This window comes from Rana temporaria, chromosome 1 (assembly GCF_905171775.1).
Source record: "Rana temporaria chromosome 1, aRanTem1.1, whole genome shotgun sequence".
In the NCBI taxonomy this organism is placed as follows: domain Eukaryota; kingdom Metazoa; phylum Chordata; class Amphibia; order Anura; family Ranidae; genus Rana; species Rana temporaria.
In genome coordinates, this window is record NC_053489.1 from 680,251,143 (window position 1) to 680,272,392 (window position 21,250).

At 44.3% G+C, this 21,250-nt stretch overlaps 1 protein-coding gene across 1 annotated transcript; it reads right to left on the reverse strand.

The window, feature by feature from the left end:
* Positions 1-18,799: 18,799 nt before the first annotated feature.
* On the reverse strand, positions 18,800-20,864 carry LOC120945389 (serine/threonine-protein kinase SBK1-like). The gene is made up of 3 exons (XM_040359525.1): positions 20,726-20,864; positions 19,811-20,013; positions 18,800-19,597 (listed from the first exon to the last, which is right to left on the reverse strand). Exons 1-3 carry the CDS (start codon positions 20,844-20,846, stop codon positions 18,800-18,802), a joined length of 1,122 nt encoding a protein of 373 aa, XP_040215459.1. The 5' UTR covers positions 20,847-20,864.
* Between the last annotated feature and the right edge of the window lie 386 nt (positions 20,865-21,250).

Below are 21,250 nucleotides of genomic sequence, written 5' to 3' on the forward strand. Positions count from 1 at the left end.
TCCACCATCTCCATCCTCAATCCTACTGTCTTCTCAGTCCTCCACCATTTTCAGTCCTCCTCCAGTCTCAGTCCTTCTCCATCAATCTCACTTCTTCTCCCTTCTACTTACTTCTAATCTTCCTTCTCCACTGTCATTTCTTCATCCTCCTCCATTACCTTTATCATTCCTCCACCTCCTCCTCCTCCCTCTTCATTCTCATTCTTCCTCCATCTCCATTCTCACTTCTCCTCTTTTCTATTTGCACACCAATTCTGTCATGGAAACTGGCTGCAGGGACCTTTTCTGTCCACATTCACCTTGTTATTTGTTTATATTACACATTTTTTTTAAAACTTTGAAGCACTGCTTTTCTGTATTTGCCCTAAAGACTATTCCTGGTTTGTTTTGTTTTGGAACTATACATGTGCGTTGAAGAGGTCTGGTCACATTGGTCTCTACACTTATGCGGAGCCAGGATCTGTCTGGGGAGGGCTCCTCCACCGATCTCCATCTGGTCTCTGCCAGCTTGGAATTCCAGTGGACAGATGTATGTGAAAGAGTCTAGGGCAGGGTTCGACAAATCTTAGGCGCCAGGTCGCCATTGCGACTAGAATTAGCGACCTGTCGCTGGGGTATCCTGTGACTCTGTGCGCCCCCACCACCGGTAATTTAGGCCGTGGCTTTGTGGCCTTCTACAGGCCTATGCTTCCTTCTGTGATCGGGCGCCATCTTGTGGTGGCCGTTGGTATGACAAGACAACCAGCAATGCTAATGGAGCTTCCCCTGTCTGTTTTCACTGCCATCTCCTTCCCTCTAATTAGAACCCCCCAAACATTATATATATTTTTTATTCTAACATTTTAGAAAATTAAAATGGCGGTTGTTGCAATACTTTCTGTCACACCTTATTTGCGCAGCGGTCTTACAAGCGCACTTTTTTGGGAAAAAATACACTTTTTTAAATTAAAAAATAAGAAACCAATAAAGTTAGCCCAATTTTTTTTATATTGTGAAAGATGAAGTTACGCCAAGTAAATTGATACCCAACATGTCACGCTTCAAAATTGCGTCCGCTCGTGGAATGGCGACAAACTTTTACCTTTTAAAATCTCCATAGGCGACGTTTAAAAAAATTCTACAGGTTGCATGTTTTGAGTTACAGAGGAGGTCTAGGACTAGAATTATTGCTCTCGCTCTACCGATCGCGGCGATACCTCACATGTGTGGTTTCAACACCGCTTTCATATGCGGGCGCTACTCACGTATGCATTCACTTCTGCATGCAAGCTCTGCAGGACAGGGGGAGTTCCTGTCTCCTAACCTTTTTAGCTGGCTCCTAGATTCCAGGCAAATTTGTCAAGCCCTGGTCTAGGGTACAGCCCGGCACAGTCTATGGTACAACACGACACACAATTCTGCACAAGAAGTTCTCTAAAGATAGTCAGGAAACTGTCTATCACATTTTGAGAGACCCTAAAATCAAAGGCTGGAAAGATTATTGCTCTAAAATGTTGGGTTACAAAAAAAAGGAAAAAAATATATATTTTTTTATTGAGTTAATTTTTTATTGTTTTGTTGTGTTATTGTTAACTGGTTTTGTTTGCTTAGCAGGAAAACTAATTAGCTGCAGCACTGATCTCTGTATCCTGACAGCAGCAGGGTGCTGCTCTCAGAATACATGTCAGTGCCTGCAGCACTGCAGGAGGAGATTTCTCCATCTGTAGTTAAAAAAAAAGGGAGGTGGATGCTTTTCATTGTATCCGACCAAGCATATATCTACAGAATGTTCAATGTATGGAATTGAATATTGATGCTGTGTCATTTTTGTATAATTTTGTGTTTTATTTGAAAAATTCAATAAAAAACCTATTGAAAAAAAAAAAAGGAGGTGTATGCCCAAGCATTAGGAGCATGGGGTGATAGCTCCTATGCTTGGGCATATACTTATACATGTATACATATACTTTCTTACGCAGAGATTTATTCATCCACATCGATCAATGTGAATGGAGGAATCTGTTATGTTCTTTTTTTTGTTCAGCCCACAGGCTGGACATGATAGGAACATTATTAGCTAGATTCAGGTAGCAGCTTATCCTTGCGGCGGCGACGAGTGTATTGTGTTTACACTACGCGCCGTAAGTTAGCGAGGCAAGTACATGATTCACAAAGTACTTGCTGCTAAGTTACGGCGGCGTATCGTAAATGCGGTGGGCGTAAGCGCGCCTAATCAAAATAGGCTGAGGGGGCGTGTTTTATGTTAATTTGGGTTGACCTGACGTGATTGCCGTTTTTTGGAACGGCGCATGCGCCGTCCGTGACATATCCCAGTGTGCATTGCGGCTAAGTACGCCGCACGGTCCTATTGGTTTTGACGTGGACGTAAATGACGTAAATCCCTTATTCATGGACGACTTACGCAACAATGAAAATTTTCAAATTTAGACGCGGGAACGACGGCCATACTTAAACATTACTATTCCAGCTATTTGATGGAATAAACTTTAGGCCTGAAAGTGCGTTACGTAAACGGCGTTATCTTTACTGCGTCGGGCAAGCGTACATTCATGAATCGGCGTATCTACTCATTTACATATCTAGGCCGACCGCAATGGAAGCGCCACCTAGCGGTCAGCCTAAAAGTACACTTTAGATACGACGGTTGTAAGACACTTACGCCGCTCGTATCTGAGCCTAATTTAAGCGTATCTGGTTACCAGAATATGCTTAAATTTGCGTCGGCGCCTGATTCAGACTTAGGCTGGCGTATCTACTGATACGCCCGCGTTAGTCTTTCTGAATCCACCTATATATGTATTCCCAACATTAGAAGAGTGGGCGGATGTGTGGCGGAAGCTTCTAATGTTGTGCATACACTTTTTCTGGCAGAGATTTCTTCATTCACATTGATCAATGTGAATGGAGGAATGTGAATGGAGGAGGCTGTTTGTTTTTGTTTTAAAAAAGATTATTGTATAGTATGTAAGTATGTCCAAAATTAGATGACTGGGTGGATGTGTGTTGTATGGTAATGTTGGGCATACCACGCAATTTTTCTGGCAGAGATTTCTTCATCACATTGATCAATGTGAATGGAGGAATTTGTTAGGCGTATGCCCAATGTTAAGAGTATGTCAAAATTCCTAATGCTTGCCATACATGTAATGTTAGAGGCCCTAAAATGCCAGGAAAGCCAAAATACCTTCCACATGACCCATTTTTGGAAAGTAGACAACCCAAGGTATTTGCTGAGTGGCTTGTTGGATCCAAAGAAGATTTTATTTTTTTCCACAAGTTTTTGAAAAAGTGCAAAAACAAAATGTATTTATTTTTTTACACAAAGTTGTCACTTTAATGAGATGTTTCTCACACATGCCACAGGTATACATGGAATTACTCCCCAAAATACATTTTGCTATTTCTCCTGAGTATGGGGATACCTCATGTGTGAGACTTTTTCTGTTGCTGCCACACCGTAGTAGACTGTTATGTTACAGACGATCAGAAATTCCGTCAACAAAACCGTGGATTTTTTTCCGACGGATGTTGGCTCAAACTTGTCTTGCATACACACGGTCGCACAAATGTTGTCGGAAATTACGAACGCCAAGAACGCGGTGACGTACAAGACGTACGACGGCACTATTAATGGGATGTTCAATACCAGTTGTGTCGGTAGAAGTTTGGATGAGAGACGATTCGCGCTTTTCTGCCTCATGCTTTTCAGTCCGTTACAGCACGACAAATGTGCTATCTCCATTACGAACGCTAGTTTTACCAGACCGAGCGCTTCCATCTCGTACTTAATTCTGCGCATGCGTGGAATTTTGTGCGTCTGAATTTTCCACACACAATCGGAATTTACGAGAACAGTTTTTGACGTTGGAAAATTTGAGAACCAGCAAATGTCCGATGGAGCCTACACACGGTCACAAAGGGACAATTTACTGTCCTCCAGACTTTAGGGGGGAGGACTGTGACCATCGGGAATACAAAATGTCCCAGCATCAGTGGGAATAAACAATCCCCCATCATTGGTGTCAGTTGGAGGAATTGTGCCCCATCGTTGGTGTCATTGGGAGGAATTCTGTCCTATCATTGGTGTCATTGGTTCCCATTGTTGGGGTTTATTGAGAGGAACAGTGCTCCATCGCTGATGTCACTGGTAGCAATTGTGCCCTTCATTGTTGTCAGGGAATAAAAAAGCAGAATGAAACAAGAAAGAAGAATGAGAATGGACATAGAGGAGGTGGAGGAGAAAGAAGAATGAGAATGGAGGAGAAGGAGGAGAAGAATAGAGATGGTGGAAGACAGAGGAGAAGAATGAGAATGGAGGAGGAGAGTAGAGATGGTGGAAGACGGAGGAGAAGAATGAGAATGGAGAAGGAGGAGGAGGATGGAGATGACAGAGGATGCAGGAGAATGAGAATGGAGGAGGAGAATGGAGATAGTGGAAGATGGAGAAGAAGAATGAGAATGGAGTAGGAGAATGGAGATGTTGGAAGACGGAGGAGAAGAATGAGAATGGAGATGGTGGAAGACAGAGCAGAAGAAGGAGAATGGAGGAGGAGGATAAGGATGGTGGAGAATGGAGGAGGAGGAGAATGGAGATGGTGCTGGATGGAGGAGGAGAATAAGAATGGAGATTGCGGAGGAGAAGGAGGAGGTGGGGAATAGAGGAGGAGAATTGAGATTGAGGAGGAGAAAGAAGAATGAGAATGGAGACTGAGAAGAAAGAAGAATGGGGATGGAGGATGAGGAGGAGAAAAAAGAATGAGGGTGGAGGAGGAAGAGAAAGAAGAATGCGGATGGGGGAAGAGGAGAAAGAATGAGAAGGAGAAAGAATAATGAGAATGGAGGAGGAGGAGAAGAATGAGATGTGGAGGAGGAGAATGAGAATGGAGGAGGATAATGGAAATAGAGGTGGAGAATGGAGAAAGGAGGAGGAGAATTGAGAAGGAGTATAATGGAGAAGGAGGAAGAGAATTAAGTAGGAGGAAGAGAATGGAGGTGGTGGAGGAGGAGGAGGAGAATGAGAATGGAGGAGAAGGAGAATGGAATTGGAGGAGGGAGAGGAAGGGGATGAGAATAGAGGAGGAGAATGGAGATGGGGAGGAGGAGAATGAGAATGGAGGAGGAGAATGAGAATGGAGGAGAATGGAAAAGGAGAATGGAGGAGGGTAATGGAGGAGGAGATTAAAGGAGGAGGAGGAGAATGAAGATGATGGAGGAGGAGGAAAATGAGAATGTAAGGGGAGAATGAGAATGGCAATAGTGAAGGAGGAGAATGAGGATGGAGGAGGAGGATGAGAATGGAGGAGAATGGAAATGGAGGAGGAGAATGGAGAGAGCAGGAGGAGCATGGAGAGAGGGGGAAGAGAATGGCGAGAGGAGAAGGAGAATGGGGAAAGGAGGATAATGGATGAGGAGGATAATTAACTAGTAGCCGACCAGCCGCCGTCATTCTACGGCGGCAGGTCGGCTCTCCTGGGCGAGAGCCCGTAGTATAACGTCGGCTCTTAGAGTGGCCACTAGGGGCGCCTGCGCGCCGCCGGAGGCGCGCGCGCCCCCCGCTCGCCCCCGACTCCCGTGCGTGTGCCCGGCGGGCGTGATCGCCGCCGGGCACCCGCAATTGCTCGTTACAGAGCGGGGAACGGGAGCTGTGTGTGTAAACACACAGCTCTCGGTCCTGTCAGGGGGGGAAATGCTGATCTTCTGTTCATACAATGTATGAGCTGAGTATCAGTGTTTCCCCTAGTGAGGCCACCCCCCCACAGTAAGAACACACCCAGGGAACATACATAACCCCTTCCCCGCCCCCTAGTGTTAACCCCTTCACTGCCAGTGGCATTTTTATAGTATTCCAATGCATTTTTATAGTACTGATCGCTATAAAAATGCCAATGGTCCCAAAAATGTGTCAAAAGTGTCCGAAGTGTCCACCATAATGTCGCAGTACCAAAAAAAAATCGCTGATCGCCGCCATTACTAGTAAAAAAAATATATTAATAAAAATGCCATAAAAATACCCCCTATTTTGTAAACGCTATAACTTTTGCGCAAACCAATCAATAAACGCTTATTGCGATTTTTTTTTATGAAAAATACGTAGAAGAATATGTATCGGCCTAAACTGAGGAAAAAAAATGTTTTTTTATATATTTTTGGGGGATATTTATTACAGCAAAAAGTAAAAAATATGATTTTTTTTCAAAATTGTCGCTCTATTTTTGTTTATAGCGCAAAAAATAAAAACAGAGGTGATCAAATACCACCAAAAGAAAGCTCTATTTGTGGGAAAAAAAGGACGCCAATTTTGTTTGGGAGCCATGTCGCACGACCGCGCAATTGTCAGTTAAAGCGACGCAGTCCCGAATAGCAAAAAGTGCTCTGGTCTTTGGGCAGCAATATGGTCCGGGGGTTAAGTGGTTAAGGAGGAAGAGAATGGAGTAGGAGAATGGAGGTGGTGGAGGATGGAGGAGGAGGAGGCGGAGAATGAGACTGGAGGAGGAGAATGAAAATGGAGGAAGAAGAGGAAGAGGGGAAGAAAATGGAGGAGAATGAGAATGAGAATAGAGGAGGGGGAGGAGAATGGAGATGGGGAAGAGGAGAATCAAAATGGAGGAGGAGGAGAATGAGAATGGAGAAGAATGGAAATGGGGGAAGAAGGGGTAAAGGGAGGGGAGGAGAAGGAGAATGAGAATAAAGGAGGAGGAGGAGAATGGAGATGGGAAGGAGGAGAATGATAATGCAGGAGGAAGAGAATGAGACTGGAGGATGAGAATTGAAATAGAGGAAGAAGAAGAAGGGAGAGGAGAATGAAGAAGAAGAAGGAGAATGAGAATGGATGAGGAAGAGGAGAATGGAGATGGGGAAGAGGAGAATGAAAATGGAGGAGAATGAGAATGGAGAAGAATGGAAATTGAGGAAGAAGGGGTAAAGGGAGGGGAGGAGAATGGATGAGAATGGAGATGGGAAGGAGGAGAATGAGAATGCAGGAGGAGGAGAATGGAAATGGAGGAAGAAGAGGAAGGGGGAGGAGAATGGAGGACAAGGAGAATGAGAATGGAGGAGGAGAATGGAGATGGAGAAGGAGGAGAAGGAAAATGGAGGAGGAGGAGAATAGATGAGAATGGAAATGGAGGAATAAGGAGGAGGAGAATGAAGGAGGAGGAGGAGAAAAAAGGAGGTGGAGGAGGAGAAGGAGAATGAGAATGAGATTGGAGGAGGATAATAGAAATGTAGGAAGAAAAGGAAGAGGGAAGAGGAGGAGGAGAATGAAAATGGAGGAGAAAGAGAATGGAGAATGAGGAGGAGGAGAATGGAGATGGTGGAGGAGGAGAAGGAGTAGGAGGAGGAGAATGAAGAAGGAGGAGAATAAGAATGGAGGAGAAGAATATTGACAGTTGATAATGGAGAAGGAGGAAAAGGATGAGAATTGAAATTGAGGAAGAGGAAGGAGGAGGAGAATGAAAATCAGAGGGTCCTGCTCGTTAGAGCTTACAGTCTGGAAGGGAGGGTTAAGTGGAACAAAGGGTAGTAGATGTGGGGGGTGATCAGATGGACAGGATGAAAATACAGTTGTTAGATGTGGGTAGGATAGGCGTCTTTGAAGAGGAGGGTTTCAGGGATCCTCTAAAAGCTAATAGAGAAGGAGATAGATGGACAGATTGGGGTAAGGAGTTCCATAGGCTTGAAAAGGCTCTGGAAAAGTCCTGGAGACGAGCATGGGAGGAGGTGATGAGAGAGCTAGAGAGCAGGAGGTCTTGAGAAAAACGAAGAGAACGATTAGGTTGGTATTTAGAGACTAGGTCAGTGATGTAGCTGGGGGCAGAGTTGTGGATGGCTTTGTAGGTAGTTGTTAGTATTTTGAATTTATTTTGTTGGGTGAGTGTAAGCCAGTGGGGAGGGATTGACGGAGAGGAGTAGCAGGGACAGAGCGGTTGGTAAGGTGGATGAGTTTGGCAGCAGCATTCATGATGGACTGAAGGCAGGATAGAGTATGCAGAGGTAAGCCAATGAGAAGGGAGTTGCAGTAATCGAGGCGAGAGATGACTAGGGAATGAATTAAGAGCTTTGTGGTGTCATTGGTTAGAAAGGGGTGTATTTTGGAGATGTTGCGGAGGTTGAGGCGGCAAGATTTGGACAGGGATTGGACATGGGGCTTAAAGGAGAGTTCAGAGTCCTAGGACTACTCCTGGGACCTTGGCATGTGGGGGATGGGCTGATAGTTGTGCCAATTTTGACAGAGAGATCAGGGGAAGAGATACGTGGGGGAGGAAAAATTATAAGTTCGGTTTTGGATAGATTGAGTTTGAGGAAGTGGTGTGACATCCAAACTGATATATCTGATAGTAAATTAGTGATACGTGAGGAGAATGTAGAGATGGTATTGGAAGCCATGGGAGGCTATAGGCTGACCCAGGGAGAAGGTGTAGATTGAAAATAGGAGAGGTCCAAGAACAGAACCTTGGGGGACCCCAACAGAGAAAGGAAGAGGAGAGGAGGAAGTAGAATTGTAAGTAATGCTTAAGGTGCGGTTGGATAAGTAGGTAGACAACCAGCGAAGAGTACAGTCACGGAGACCAAAGGCGTGGAGTTTTATTCAGAGGAGAGGGTGGTCAACCGTATCGAAGGCGGCAGAGAGGCCCAGCTGTACAGATAAGTGTGCCTTAGTTTTGGCCGTTAGTATATCGTTTGTTAGTTTTAGGAGAGCAGTTTCTGTGGAATGTTGAGGATGAAATCCATACTGAAGGGGATCAAGAAAGCTATTATCAGCAAGGTGGACGCTCAAACTAGATGTTCAAGGAGTTCGGATAAAAAGGGGAGCAAGGAGATAGGGCGTAGGTTGTTAAGATTGGATGGGTCCAGTGAGGGCTTTTTAAGTATGGGGCTGACTAGTGCATGTTTCAAAGAGATTTAGGGAAGATGCCAAAAGAGTGGGAGAGATTGAAGATGTGGGTTAGAGAGTGTAGAATAGAGCCAGAGGGTGAACATAGCATTTGCGAGGGAACAGGATCCGGAGGGCAGGTGGTAAGATGGACATTAGCAAGTAATTTTCTGTAGCAACCTCGTCTATAGTGGTGGGGTTGAAAGAGGGAAGTAATGATTGTACCTGTGGGCATGAGGTGTGAAGCGTGGAGGGTATCTGAACAGTAGAGATCTTCTCGCGAATTGTATCAATCTTGAGCTAGATTCACGTAGGACTTACGCAGATGTATCTCGAGATACGCCGCGTAAGTCAAAATGTGTGCCGTCGTATCTGTGTGCCGTACCCACAGAACCAGATACGCCTGAAAATAGGCTTCTTCCGACCGACGTAACTTTCCGACGCCGGCGCATATTTACGCTGGACGCATCTGGCACTCCCATTGATTTCCTATTCAAATATGCAAATGAGGGAGATACGGCGATTCACGAACGTACATGCGCCCAACACTATCTACGCGTGCTGCGTGTAAGTTGTACGTCCGACCTAAAGTTATCCCTCATAAAGCAGGTGTAACAGACACGCACACATCAGCTGGAGAGCAGCTACAGCAGAACCGTTATGGACGAGCTGAGCATCACCACTTGCAGGACAACACATCCGTATGCCAACATGCCAGGGGCAGCCATGGTCATAGCACTACTACTGTGTCCACCGGCACGTAGGAGGGCACGGGAGAGCATATACCGAACGCGCAGGAACGTGTTTGGCATGGGGTATTCAGAGGTGTTTTGCATCTTCAGATTCAGCCCTGATGCCATCCTGAAATTAGCCACAACCCTGCATGATGACATCACCTGCAAGACACAACGCACACATGCAGTGCAGCCACTGGTCAAGGTACTGGCAACACTCAATTTCCTCGCCAGTGGATCTTTTCAGCGTACAAGTGGAGTCGTGTCTGGGATGTCACATGAGCAGATGTGTGCACCAGGTTATCCCCGCAATCCTCACACGCATGTCCCACCACATCATCAAACCCACCCATGAGCACCTGCGGCAGAAGGAAATGCAGGATTTCTACAGAATTGCCGGATTCCCACGCACCGTGGGGGCCATTTATTGCACACATGTGGCACTACGGCCCCCCCGTGCCACAGAGCACATGTACCGCAATCATAAGCAGTGGCATTCCATCAACGTACAGGTGATAGCCGATGCCCATTGCCTCATATGGCACGTCCGTGCCAAACACCCAGGGGCCAGCCACGACAGCTACATATACCGTCAAAGCAACATCTCCACAGAATTTGAACAGAACGTGTACAGGGACAGCTGGTTGGTGAGTGACATGGGTGTCAGGCATGACTGTCCGACCCCATGATGCAGACATCACAAGGGGCACATGCACGGCTAACATCCTTCTGTCTTTTCCCTTCCAGGTGACTCGGCATATGCACTTAGGCCCCATCTCATGACTCCATACCGGAATCCCCAAACCAGAGGAGAGAGAAGATACAATGCTGCACGCATACTCACCCGTGCAGTGGTGGAGCGCACATTTGCCCTCCTGAAGTCCCGTTTCTGATGCCTGGATACGTCCGGGGGGGGCCTTGTTGTATTCCCCAAACTTTGTGTGCCAGATCATCGGTGCATGTTGCATGCTACACAACTACGCCATGAGGAAGGGCATGGAGATTGTCATATGTGATGACCTGACACCCGAACCACACAGTCCCCCCCCGAACGAAGCTCACCCATCTGCTGAGGGAACAGCAGTCAGGAGTTGCCTCGTAAAACGCATCTTTGCATGTTAAACACACACATTCAGCATGGCACAAGGAGAATGCACGCATGCACACCACTGTGGTCCCTAGCTCACACACACCACATCCACCTCACATTTGATTAACCCAAGTCCACCATGCATGACTTGGGAGCAGCAATGCCGTGCCAAGGCCCCAATGGTGTCACTGTCCATTCATACCACATTCACACGGTCGTGGGGATAACTTCTCCCCGACGACCCAGGGTGACACCCCTTTGCTGGCAGGAATGACACCCCCACATTCACACACCAGTCACACTGTAGCCTGCACTCCTCATCGTGTGCAGTAACTACAACCAAAAAAATGTGTTCATTTCATTGGCCGACATGGCATGCCCTTATAGGAGGATGGCACATCCTTCTGTGCATGTCACCAAAAAAATAAAAATAAACTCAGATTCTGAGCAAATAAAAAAAAAAACTCGTACTCTGAGCATAAACAAACAAAGAGCACTCATCTGCTCTGTCGTGGGCCAAGGCTGGTGCCACGGGTGCCACGGCTCCAGCTCCTTGTTGTCTGGAGGGAGCCTGGGGTGGGGGGAGGAGCATCATCCCCTGCTTTGTCACTCCTGGCAGGTGGTGGCTGCCTGCCCTCCATTGCAATGGCTAGGCGGGTGAGCACCACGTTGGTTTGAGCCTGCATCCTCAGCTGGTGGGTGATGTTGTGGTGCTGGTGGTGCCTGGTCTGCCTCCCCTCCGCCACGACGGCGGCAGTGCTGGCCTCTACAGCCACTGCCAACCTCCTCACCTCCGCCGTGAGGACTGCTGTTGTGGCCTGCTGCACACCCATGCAGGTCACTATCGCAATGCAGTTTCCACTCACATCCTGCAGGCTGTCAGAGATGGAGCTGCTCTGATCAGCCTGCTGGGTGAGGGACTGCTGCACACCCGCTGCGCATGCAGCCTGGGACTGGGCCGAGGAGGCCAGGCTGTCGGCCACACGGCGCAGGTCACCCACTATAGCAGCGATATGGCGGGTCTGCCGGGCCTTCTCCCTCTGCAGCCCTTCTTGGAGTGCTCTGGGTACACCCCTAAAGCCTTCCTGGGGGATGGAGAGACTGGTGTCCGTCCAGACAGGGTAGACCTGGAGGGGGAAGACCGGGAGGGGGTTCCCCTGGATGGGGTTCCCCTGGAGGGGGTAGCCCTGGATGGGGTTCCCCTGGAGGGGGTAGCCGGGAGGGGGTAGCCCTGATGGGCGGGGAGGTGTCTGAGGATCCAGGGATGGTGGAAGCCTCCTCATAATACACACAGTCCTCCTGGTGGAGATCCACTGGCTCCTCAACAACAACCTCTAGCGGAGAGGTGTGGGCACTCCCCTCCACCAATATGTCTGGGCTTCCCAGGGGTCAGACTGAGCCACAGGATATTCCGGGGTTGGCATGGGTCGAACACTGGCCGACGACGGCCCAGCTCCCTCCAGCACATCTGTGGATGACACAAAACATTCACATGTTGGTGGACCCACACACTTGTCACATATTCCCTTCCACCCCCTCACATGCTACATACTGGATGGAGGATAAAACACACTTACCTGTCCTCAAGTCCAGATCAGTGGAGTCATAGCCCTCAACGCCCTCCACCTTCTCCTGCGGAAGACACCTGGCAATGACCTCCTCCTCATCGGTCAACCGCAAAGATAAGGCTGGTCCTCCTCCCGTGCCCCTGGCGTGCTTCTTCATAAGGGCCAACTTGTCCCTGACCCACCATCTCATATCATTGATCTTCTTCTGTATGTCATCAGACGTCCGGGTCTCATTGCCAATGGCATTCACATCGAGGGTGATCCTCGCCAGGATCTCCTTCTTCTGTGCCTTGCTGGTCTTGACACTGTGGGCACCATGCAGGTATGTATCATATTTGGTTATTGCCAACAACAAGATGCATATTATGTGCATGGTAGCCATATTTGCTCATTGCATACAGAGAATGTGATTCCATCCTATTAATTTTGCTTTAATTCCCCTCATCTCAATATAGTTCTTCTAGTCTGAATAGACTACATAAAAACAATATATTTTCTATGGAGCTTCCTTTTATGTCACTTGTTGTTCATCAGGGATGCCTACTGAATGATAACGGTCTCTAAAACCAGAAAATCTAAAATGTAATGAAAAACTATGAAATAGCAACTATTTAAATATTTAGGTAAATGTATTAATACAACAGAGTTTGTGTTATTCACTAAATACACTTTGGTTTTACTTCAAACTTTGATATTGACTATCCAGCTGCAGAATATAGAGAGAAGGTTAACACCCAGGAACTCTCAATGGTGATAAGATTGTGAATTGATATGTTAAAGAGGATGGAGAATACCTGGCTGAGGTGTGACTGCCGATACAGTTTCCATCACAATGACCATGTTTATGGAAGCCAATCTCCATTGTTGGGACTAGTGGTGTCCAACTGTGGCCATCAGGGAATGTCAGATTTGAATGATTGCCCCAGTATTGGGAGAGACACAACTGATTAAATTAGTAATCTGTGCAAAAGTTGCCATAAAAAAACTCCTTCCTGCCGAGCATACGCATATATGCGTCCTCGGCTTTAGGGGTTATGCCGGGATGATGCCCGCAGCTACAGGCATCATCCGGTACAATTTTTTAGAGCCAGCAATCAACTTTCCAAGGATAACAACCGATGTGGTTAAAAGCCGCTCGGTTGTTATCCTGGAGGAATGGGAGGGGACATACTCCCTCCTGCCGCTCTTCCCGGGCCTCCCATCCCAAGGGAGAACTGATCCCCGATGCGCCACTTCCGGTGCCTAGAGACATACTCTCAAAAAGCTTTTAACGGGTTGGTTCCAGTCTTCTCTCTTTAAAGACAGAAGCGACGTCACAACGCCACTTTCCGGTTTACTTGGCCGCCAATGGCGCCGGATTAAAAAAAATACAGTATTCAGAATTTTTTAATAAAAAAAACAATTTAAAAATATATAAATAAATAAGAAAAAAACAAACTTTTTTTTAAAGCGCCCCTGTCCCTGCGAGCTCGCGCAGCAAAGAAAACGTATACGAAAGTCGCTCCCGCATATGTAAATGGTGTTCAAATCACACATGTGAGGTATCATCGTGATCGTTTTAGTCCCCCTTGCCAATTGAGTGTCAGGACCCACTTCCAGTTCAGCCAGGAGAAGAAGCAACGTCTGTTCGGCCAGGAGGAGAAGCCCCAGCTCATCCCTCATCTGGAACGAGAAGCAGCAATCCTACCGCTCATCCTCCATCCTTGTCATCTCCTAAGGTAAAGCCGCCTTCCTATTTGTCTCCCGCGGGGGGTTGTGGCGGCTGTGTGAGTGAGCGGGGGAGGTTTGTTTGCTGCCCCCCAAAATGTTGAGCACCAATCACCACTGGCTCCTGTGTGAGGGATTCCCCATCAACACTAATTTTTTAATAAATGTTCTTTCCTTCCACCCATGATGATTGTTGAAAGTAGCAAAGAAAGAAACACAAAATGTAAACAAAAACCAACAACCACAACCTAATTTTTTATTTTTTACTCTACTCTGGGGAGGTGATCAGGATCCCTGGTTCTTCACATCCATGGTGTCCTGTGATGGTTATGAGAGAGACAACCCCAGCCTGGGCTCCCACCAGGCCACAGCCTCAGCGCATTTCACTCTGCCCCTCAGAGCTCAGTCATGGCAACTAGAGTCACAGAGACACCAGATAAGCAGGTAACAACAATTTTCATTCTTTGAAATTCGGGGTGATCTGGAGGGGGAGCTCCTTCTAATCCAAAAAGAATAGAGAAAAGACACAGTACAAGACCTTTGTAATGTAAAACATCAAATCCAGAAAATGTAGTAAGCTCTGAGATGACTCCGTATTACTAGGAATGCACACAGTGAGTAAGGAAAGGGAGACTTCCCACCCGTTAGCTCGAGGTATCACCACACAGCTGAAGAAAATTAATTATAAATCACTTTCACTTTCGATGTAAAATATTTAATCACTTTCACACCTGCAATTCATGTAGTGTTTCTTTATTTTTGTCCAACCCCTGTATGTCCCCGCCATAAAATTTGTCCAGATGCTGATAAAGACCTGAACAATGGTCAGTACTTTTATCATCCAACACACAGGTGAAGTGAAAGAACCTGTATCCATAGAACATCTCCACTCTTCTTCTGTGCCCTTCCTTTCTTTCTGACCAAAATCCTTGTGACTAAGTAATAATAAGATATCTACATAATCACTCCACCCAGAGCTTTTTTTCTCAGAAAATAGGTGCAGGAACTCAACCACGACCCGTTCAGATTTCACAAACAGTAGAAGGGTCTTAAAGGGGCATTAAATACCAGAATTGCATTACATACAGTGTGCAGAGTTCAGGGGGTTACAAAGCTGTCACTTGTAATGGAGATAGCACATTTGTCACGCTGTAACAGAATGAAAAGCGCAAATCGTCTCTTACCAAACTTTTACTTAACACGCAGTAACATGAGATTAGCAAAAACAGCCCCAAGGGTTGTGCCAGTGGAATCGAACTTCCCCTTTATAGTGCCGTTGTACGTGTTGAACGTCACCGCGTTTGAGAACGATGAGATTTTGTCTTGACAGTGTGTACGCAAAGAAAGCTTGTCAAGATTCTCAACAAGCCTGACAAGGAACTCATCAAGGAAAACAATGTTTCTTTTACGACAAGTTTCTCGGTTGTGTGTACGAGGCCTCACAGTCATGGTCCAGGTCATATGCTCATAAGGAAACACAAAGAGACTCCATAGTGCTTACTGACTATTTATTACATTAAAATCAAACTTCTCCAAATGCACTCACATAAATAAAAAGAATTCATGCATGTAAACAGGACACTCCAGTTCACGGGAGCTACCAGACCGTAGACTTGATCTGTCCCCCCAGCTTGACCAATGTGATTATGTCACCACTTCCTCCCACCTGATGTGCTGAGTCCATCTGGACTTTCTCAAAGGCCTTGTAACTGAACTACCATTGTGGATGTGTGTGAAGGATAGTTTGGTGAGAGGGGTAGAAGTGCCTGGGAGTGGTTGGAGGAATCTACGCATGACCAGTTATATGAATGATGTGTAGAGTAGTGTTTCTCTACTCCAGTCCTCAAGGCGCCCCAACAGGTCATGTTTTCTGAATTTCCCTCAGATGAAAATGCTGCGGTAAATACTAAGGCAGAGAAACTGATCAAATCATCTGTTCAAAAAGTATGGAGGGATGTATACAATAAAGAAATGTTTGATTTGGCAGTAAGATGTGGTGAGGGTGGCTTTACATAGATTTTTGCCAACAAGAGAGGTTCAGAGGAGGAGAAAGCTGGTTGATAGGGAGGGATGTAGGATTTGGTGAGTGTTGCGCAATTGCTCTGGTGGTGTGGTATGTCCGAGGGGGGGGGTGTAGGAGGGAGGACAGTGAGGAGGATTTTCTGGAAGTGTGAAAATGGAAAAGAGGTGAGGAAGAGACAAATAAAAATGGTGAAACGATTGATTGGGGTGGAAAGGATGACATTTGTTTGGATTATATAAGATTGGGAAGGATGAAGAACAGGCTCTATGGATGTTGGAAAATTGTGTATAAGAAAACTTGTGGGACATTGATAATAGGAGGAGAAGCTGAATGTAAAGGAATGTGTATCCATAGACCCAGAAGGGTTCTACGTATATGAATAGTATGATTGTAAGAATTATGAGTAGGAGGAAGTGCAAACGATCTGGAACCTGAGTGGGTGGATGAAGGGAGTGGAGTAGATAAGAGTATGATAATGTTGATAATGTTGTTGTTGGGTATGAAGGGGTGGAGTAAATTGTAATGAGTGGGGGGATGTGGAAGGGATGTGTTATGACTTCAGTGTAGGAGTGGGTGGTTTGTGTCTTTTTGAAATGTGTTTTGGGGAAATGAGGAAAGTAGGAAATAATATAAGTTACATTTTTTATAGTTGGGGGTTTGGTAGGGGTGTTTTCTTTGTTATGATAAAGTGTCAAATTTTCCGGAAAGGAGGATGGACATCCTTTTTTTTTTAAGAGGGTATGGGAGGAGTGAATTATGGGTGATGCTTTATTTTGCATATAAATATAGTATTACATTTTTCTGTGTGTCACTAATTTGTCTTTTCTTTGAATTATAGGGTGAGTGTAGTGCAATGGTGGAGGGACAGCATTGGGGGTAGGGTGCAGTCGATGTCTAGGTGGAGGGAAAACGTTGAGGGAAAGTTTTGTGGGGTAGGGATAGTGGTGCTTTGTGAATTATATTATTATTATTATTAGTAGAGTAGTATTTATTTTATTATTAATATTATATATGTATTTTGTGTTGATGTTACTACATGGAAATTTTGTGTTACTTTTTGGAATTTGTGTTACGTAAAGTTGGTTTTATATAAATTTTAGCACATTTTAAATAAAAGAATTACAAAAAAAAAAAAAAAATCAGCATAAAAATATGGGAGTATTATTTCCTGCACTGTGGTTGATAAACTCTAAGAGCAATTCACAGTGAGTGGAAAATTGTAAATTAAAAAAAAAAACTTAATATGCTCTGTATCTGGCTATGCGATACAACTGGGGTTGCTCCAAGCAAGAGTTGCCTGGAAGTTGCAATTTCCCTCAACGATTAACCTAATTCACATTATTTGACAAAGGGGTTGACATACATGTACATACCTCTTTCAATACTAAACAGGCTCTTCTAAACCTGGCTGACAACACTGCTTGGGATTTCGGTGCAGCACAGGCAATCTTGTCAACTCAATAATTTATTTAGGAGCTCACTGGATATCTGTCAGGATCACTGGGTATTTTTCCATATGAAGAAATTTCAAGAGCCCCACCCAGTGCACAGGAGGAGTAACTACTCATATATGTACAAGTTACATCCCCCATGTACCAGGCAGGGGTCTTGTTCATCCACCGGGGATAGCCCAGACTTGTCATCTAAAAAATGTAAAGAAATATTGTTAGAGAAAAACTAAGACAATTTAAAGAATTCTCTTAGAACAAAATAGAGAAGCGATCCCTGAAATTAAATCTTAAAAATGTAATTTATAATAATAAACTGCATGTGGTCAGTTCTGAAGGTCTATATATATATATATATATATATATATATATATATATATATATATATATATATGTAGAATGACCAGGTATTCTGTGGTAATAAATTATATATTTATACAGTATATGAAATGGTAATAAATTATATGGTTGTGGTTCCATTTAAAAGGTTACAAAAAAGGTTTAAAAGGTTCCACCAGGAGGTTATATAACAGGTTGTGGCTGTGTGAATTACAAAAAAAAAAATAGACACATCTAGTAAACAAGACAAAATACAAATGGATAGAGACCTACACCAACCAATAAGCAACTATCCTTCACTGGTGTTCTTGCTCTAAACGTGTTATAATTGGTCTTGGCAATGCCATAATGCCATAATAAAATAGAAACCATTTAAATTGTTTACCAGCAAACTGGTAATATCAGATCAAACAAGAGTCCTGCTATTACCATTGTTATCTAGAAGACCCTTTGTATCAGCCTCTTTGATTCAGGTTTCACTTTAATTTTCCTAACTACACATCTTATCCCCACCACTCTGAGAATTGCTAACAGACGTTCCATCATTGGCACACCTCCCTACTTCCTAAGATGAAAGGGAAGGACACATAGCACAAAGTATGTAGGCATAGAACACACCCCATGCTAGTCTTGCAATACTTTAGAGGTTGGGTGAAAGGTTTAGAGTGTAACAACATTATTGGGAGAAGAACAGAGAGCTCCAAAAAATAATTTAATAAAGGAGATAAATAAGGCAGCTAAAAAATGCACAAACATGCATTGCCTTAAGTATCAAAAGCTAAATCACTCATGGATATTGTGGTACAAAAAGTAATGACTTAGTGTAGAACTGGTAGTGTGACATGACCATAAAACATTGAATAGTGAATTAAGAAAGACACATACCTGAGAAAGTTGGCCATATGTTCTTTCTGTGTGACATGACCATAAAACATTGAATAGTGAATTGAGAAAGCCACATACCTGAGAAAGTTGGCCATATGTTCTTTCTGATGCAGCATCACTCATGAATTGGTGTTCATTCAATGTCTACCTCTGCACCAACATGTAACGAAAATTCATCATCAAATATGATAAGTGCCTCTTCCATGTTGTCCTTATGTGGCTCTGGAGTCATCTCAGACTGAGATCCAGAAGAGTCTGTGGTCAAAGGGTAAGACAAGGATGTGATGGAAACACTACCCTGTGAGGTGTTCAGGTCGGAAGTCATGGATTCCTCAGATTGTACAGAACTGCTTTTCATGGGATCCTCATCTTCTTGTCCTGTGGCTGCATCTGGAGAATCTTCCTTCCAGCTTTCACTCACATATTTCAGGATTTCTGTAGCTTTACATCTTTTCATATAGTCAATGGCCAAAAGATCGATAAACATCCTTCGTATCCCAGTGGGAATCTTTCTCCATGCTTCAGGAGGATTGTCCATATGAAAATTGTTCTGCCAGTCAACAAAACATTTATATCCTTCATCTTCAAGGGTGGCCACCTGCCATGGAAACTCCCCTGTGAGTAGGCAGTAGATGTTGAGACCAAACGACCACACATCCAGGCTGCCATCTACAACCAGTCCATCTGAGACGGTTATGTCACCTAATTCTGGGGCCATGTAAGATTTGCTGCCACACCCGGAGGTTATAACTGTCCCTTTGACTTTAGCAAGGCCAAAGTCTGTGATCTTGATGGAGTGACAGTCCTGGTCAAACACTAAAATGTTTTCGGGCTTCAAATCCATATGAACAAGTCCTTTCTCGGACATGAATTCAAGAGCATTGGAGATCTGTACAGAACACCTCTTGACTGCATCTTCTGGAATTCCCACCTAGGAAAACAAAATATCAAAATACAAAAGAGAAGTTAAAATACAATTTGGTGGAATTTAAAGAGAGATTCAGAATCAGTTAAATTATATGTATGGTCATAACTTTTCACCATCATTAGGAAAAAGTGATGGGAAATTCAAAATATTAGTTGTAACACTTCTTTACCAAAATCCCCCCAAAAAATGAGCATACCGAAAATGTAATGTACTTACATGTGGTAAAATTATGGAGGACAAATCACCAACAGGGGCCAGTTCTTGGGCAAAGGCAAAGTAGTTGATGGTGGTGAAGGCGATGCCATTACATCCGATGATATTGGGATGAGAAGAAAGTAAGTATGAAATGCTAAACTCCTGGAGAAAAGACTGCTGTCTGGTTCTCTTTTTATCCATAATCTTCAATGCCATGATTTGACCTGTAAAAAAAAAAAAATTAATAATTTTACTTGGATTAAGAATTGGCAATTTTTTAGCTGGTTATTTTTTAAGCCCACTTGAAAATCTCAACCTTGGAGCAACAGATCTTATTAAAATATTTGAGAATGTATTATGCTAAGTATTAAGTATTAATAATAAGTATTAAAGCTAAATGCAATCCTTACCAGCAGTCAGCTGTACAGGAACCACTCCTGTACTAAAGAAACTCTCCTGGACTGAGATTTCCTACTCTCATTTTTTTCCAATGTGCATTAGAAGCTCCAACAAGTCAGACAGACCCCCAAGTTGTTTCCTGGCTGGGGGACGTCCGTCATTATTAGTATCATATCCTCCCCAGCCTGACTATTCCTGGCCCACCCCTTTCATTCATTGGATTTCTGTTCTTTTAATCATGGAGGATCAGCATCACATGTGACCATTATCTAGGGCAGTCTGCATGAAAATACAGTCTACTCCTCCAGACAGATATGTACCCATCATAGTGTTGTGATATTTGTATAACTCTTCCCAAGACCCAGCCAATTGCTTAGTTACCTAAATAATTCTACCAACATAAATTCATACTTTACACAGTTTATACTTAAAGAGATGTAATAAATATAAAGTCTATAGATTACAGATCAAATTTACATACATATACATAAATGATCACAGACGATATTGAAATGTTGGTTAGAATAATTCACTGACCTGTTATCTTTTCGTTTGCCGATAATACTCTTCCATAGCCTCCTTCTCCAAGTTCCTTCACATTGAAGAAGTGCTCCTCTAAGTCTACATTCTGCAGCCCTTGGGAAAAGAAGGCGGCCATTCTATCCAGAAGTCCTTCCACATCATCAACAACGGAGGCCATAGTGTACTGGAGAGCAAAAACAGAAAACTTGTTACATTAAGAAAAAACGTTATCTTTATATTAATGACTCTTCCCTAAAACATTTTCCCCAAGACTATGAAGTCTCAGAATGACCCACAATAATCATGAGTGATGTCATAACATCCGAGCACTCAATAGATTAGTTAGATGAAAGTGACCTTACCTTAATGTGGAGAGGATTCAGGGGTGATGAAGTTGGATTTGTTTCTCAAAGTATTAAGTTCCTCTGCAGATCAACACCAGACAACGTCACCAAATCTCCAGCTAGGCTGTAATAGATGAGTGTACTGGGATCTCTGAAAGTAGAGCTACTGATCAGAGGAGGGAGAGGTCCCCTTTAT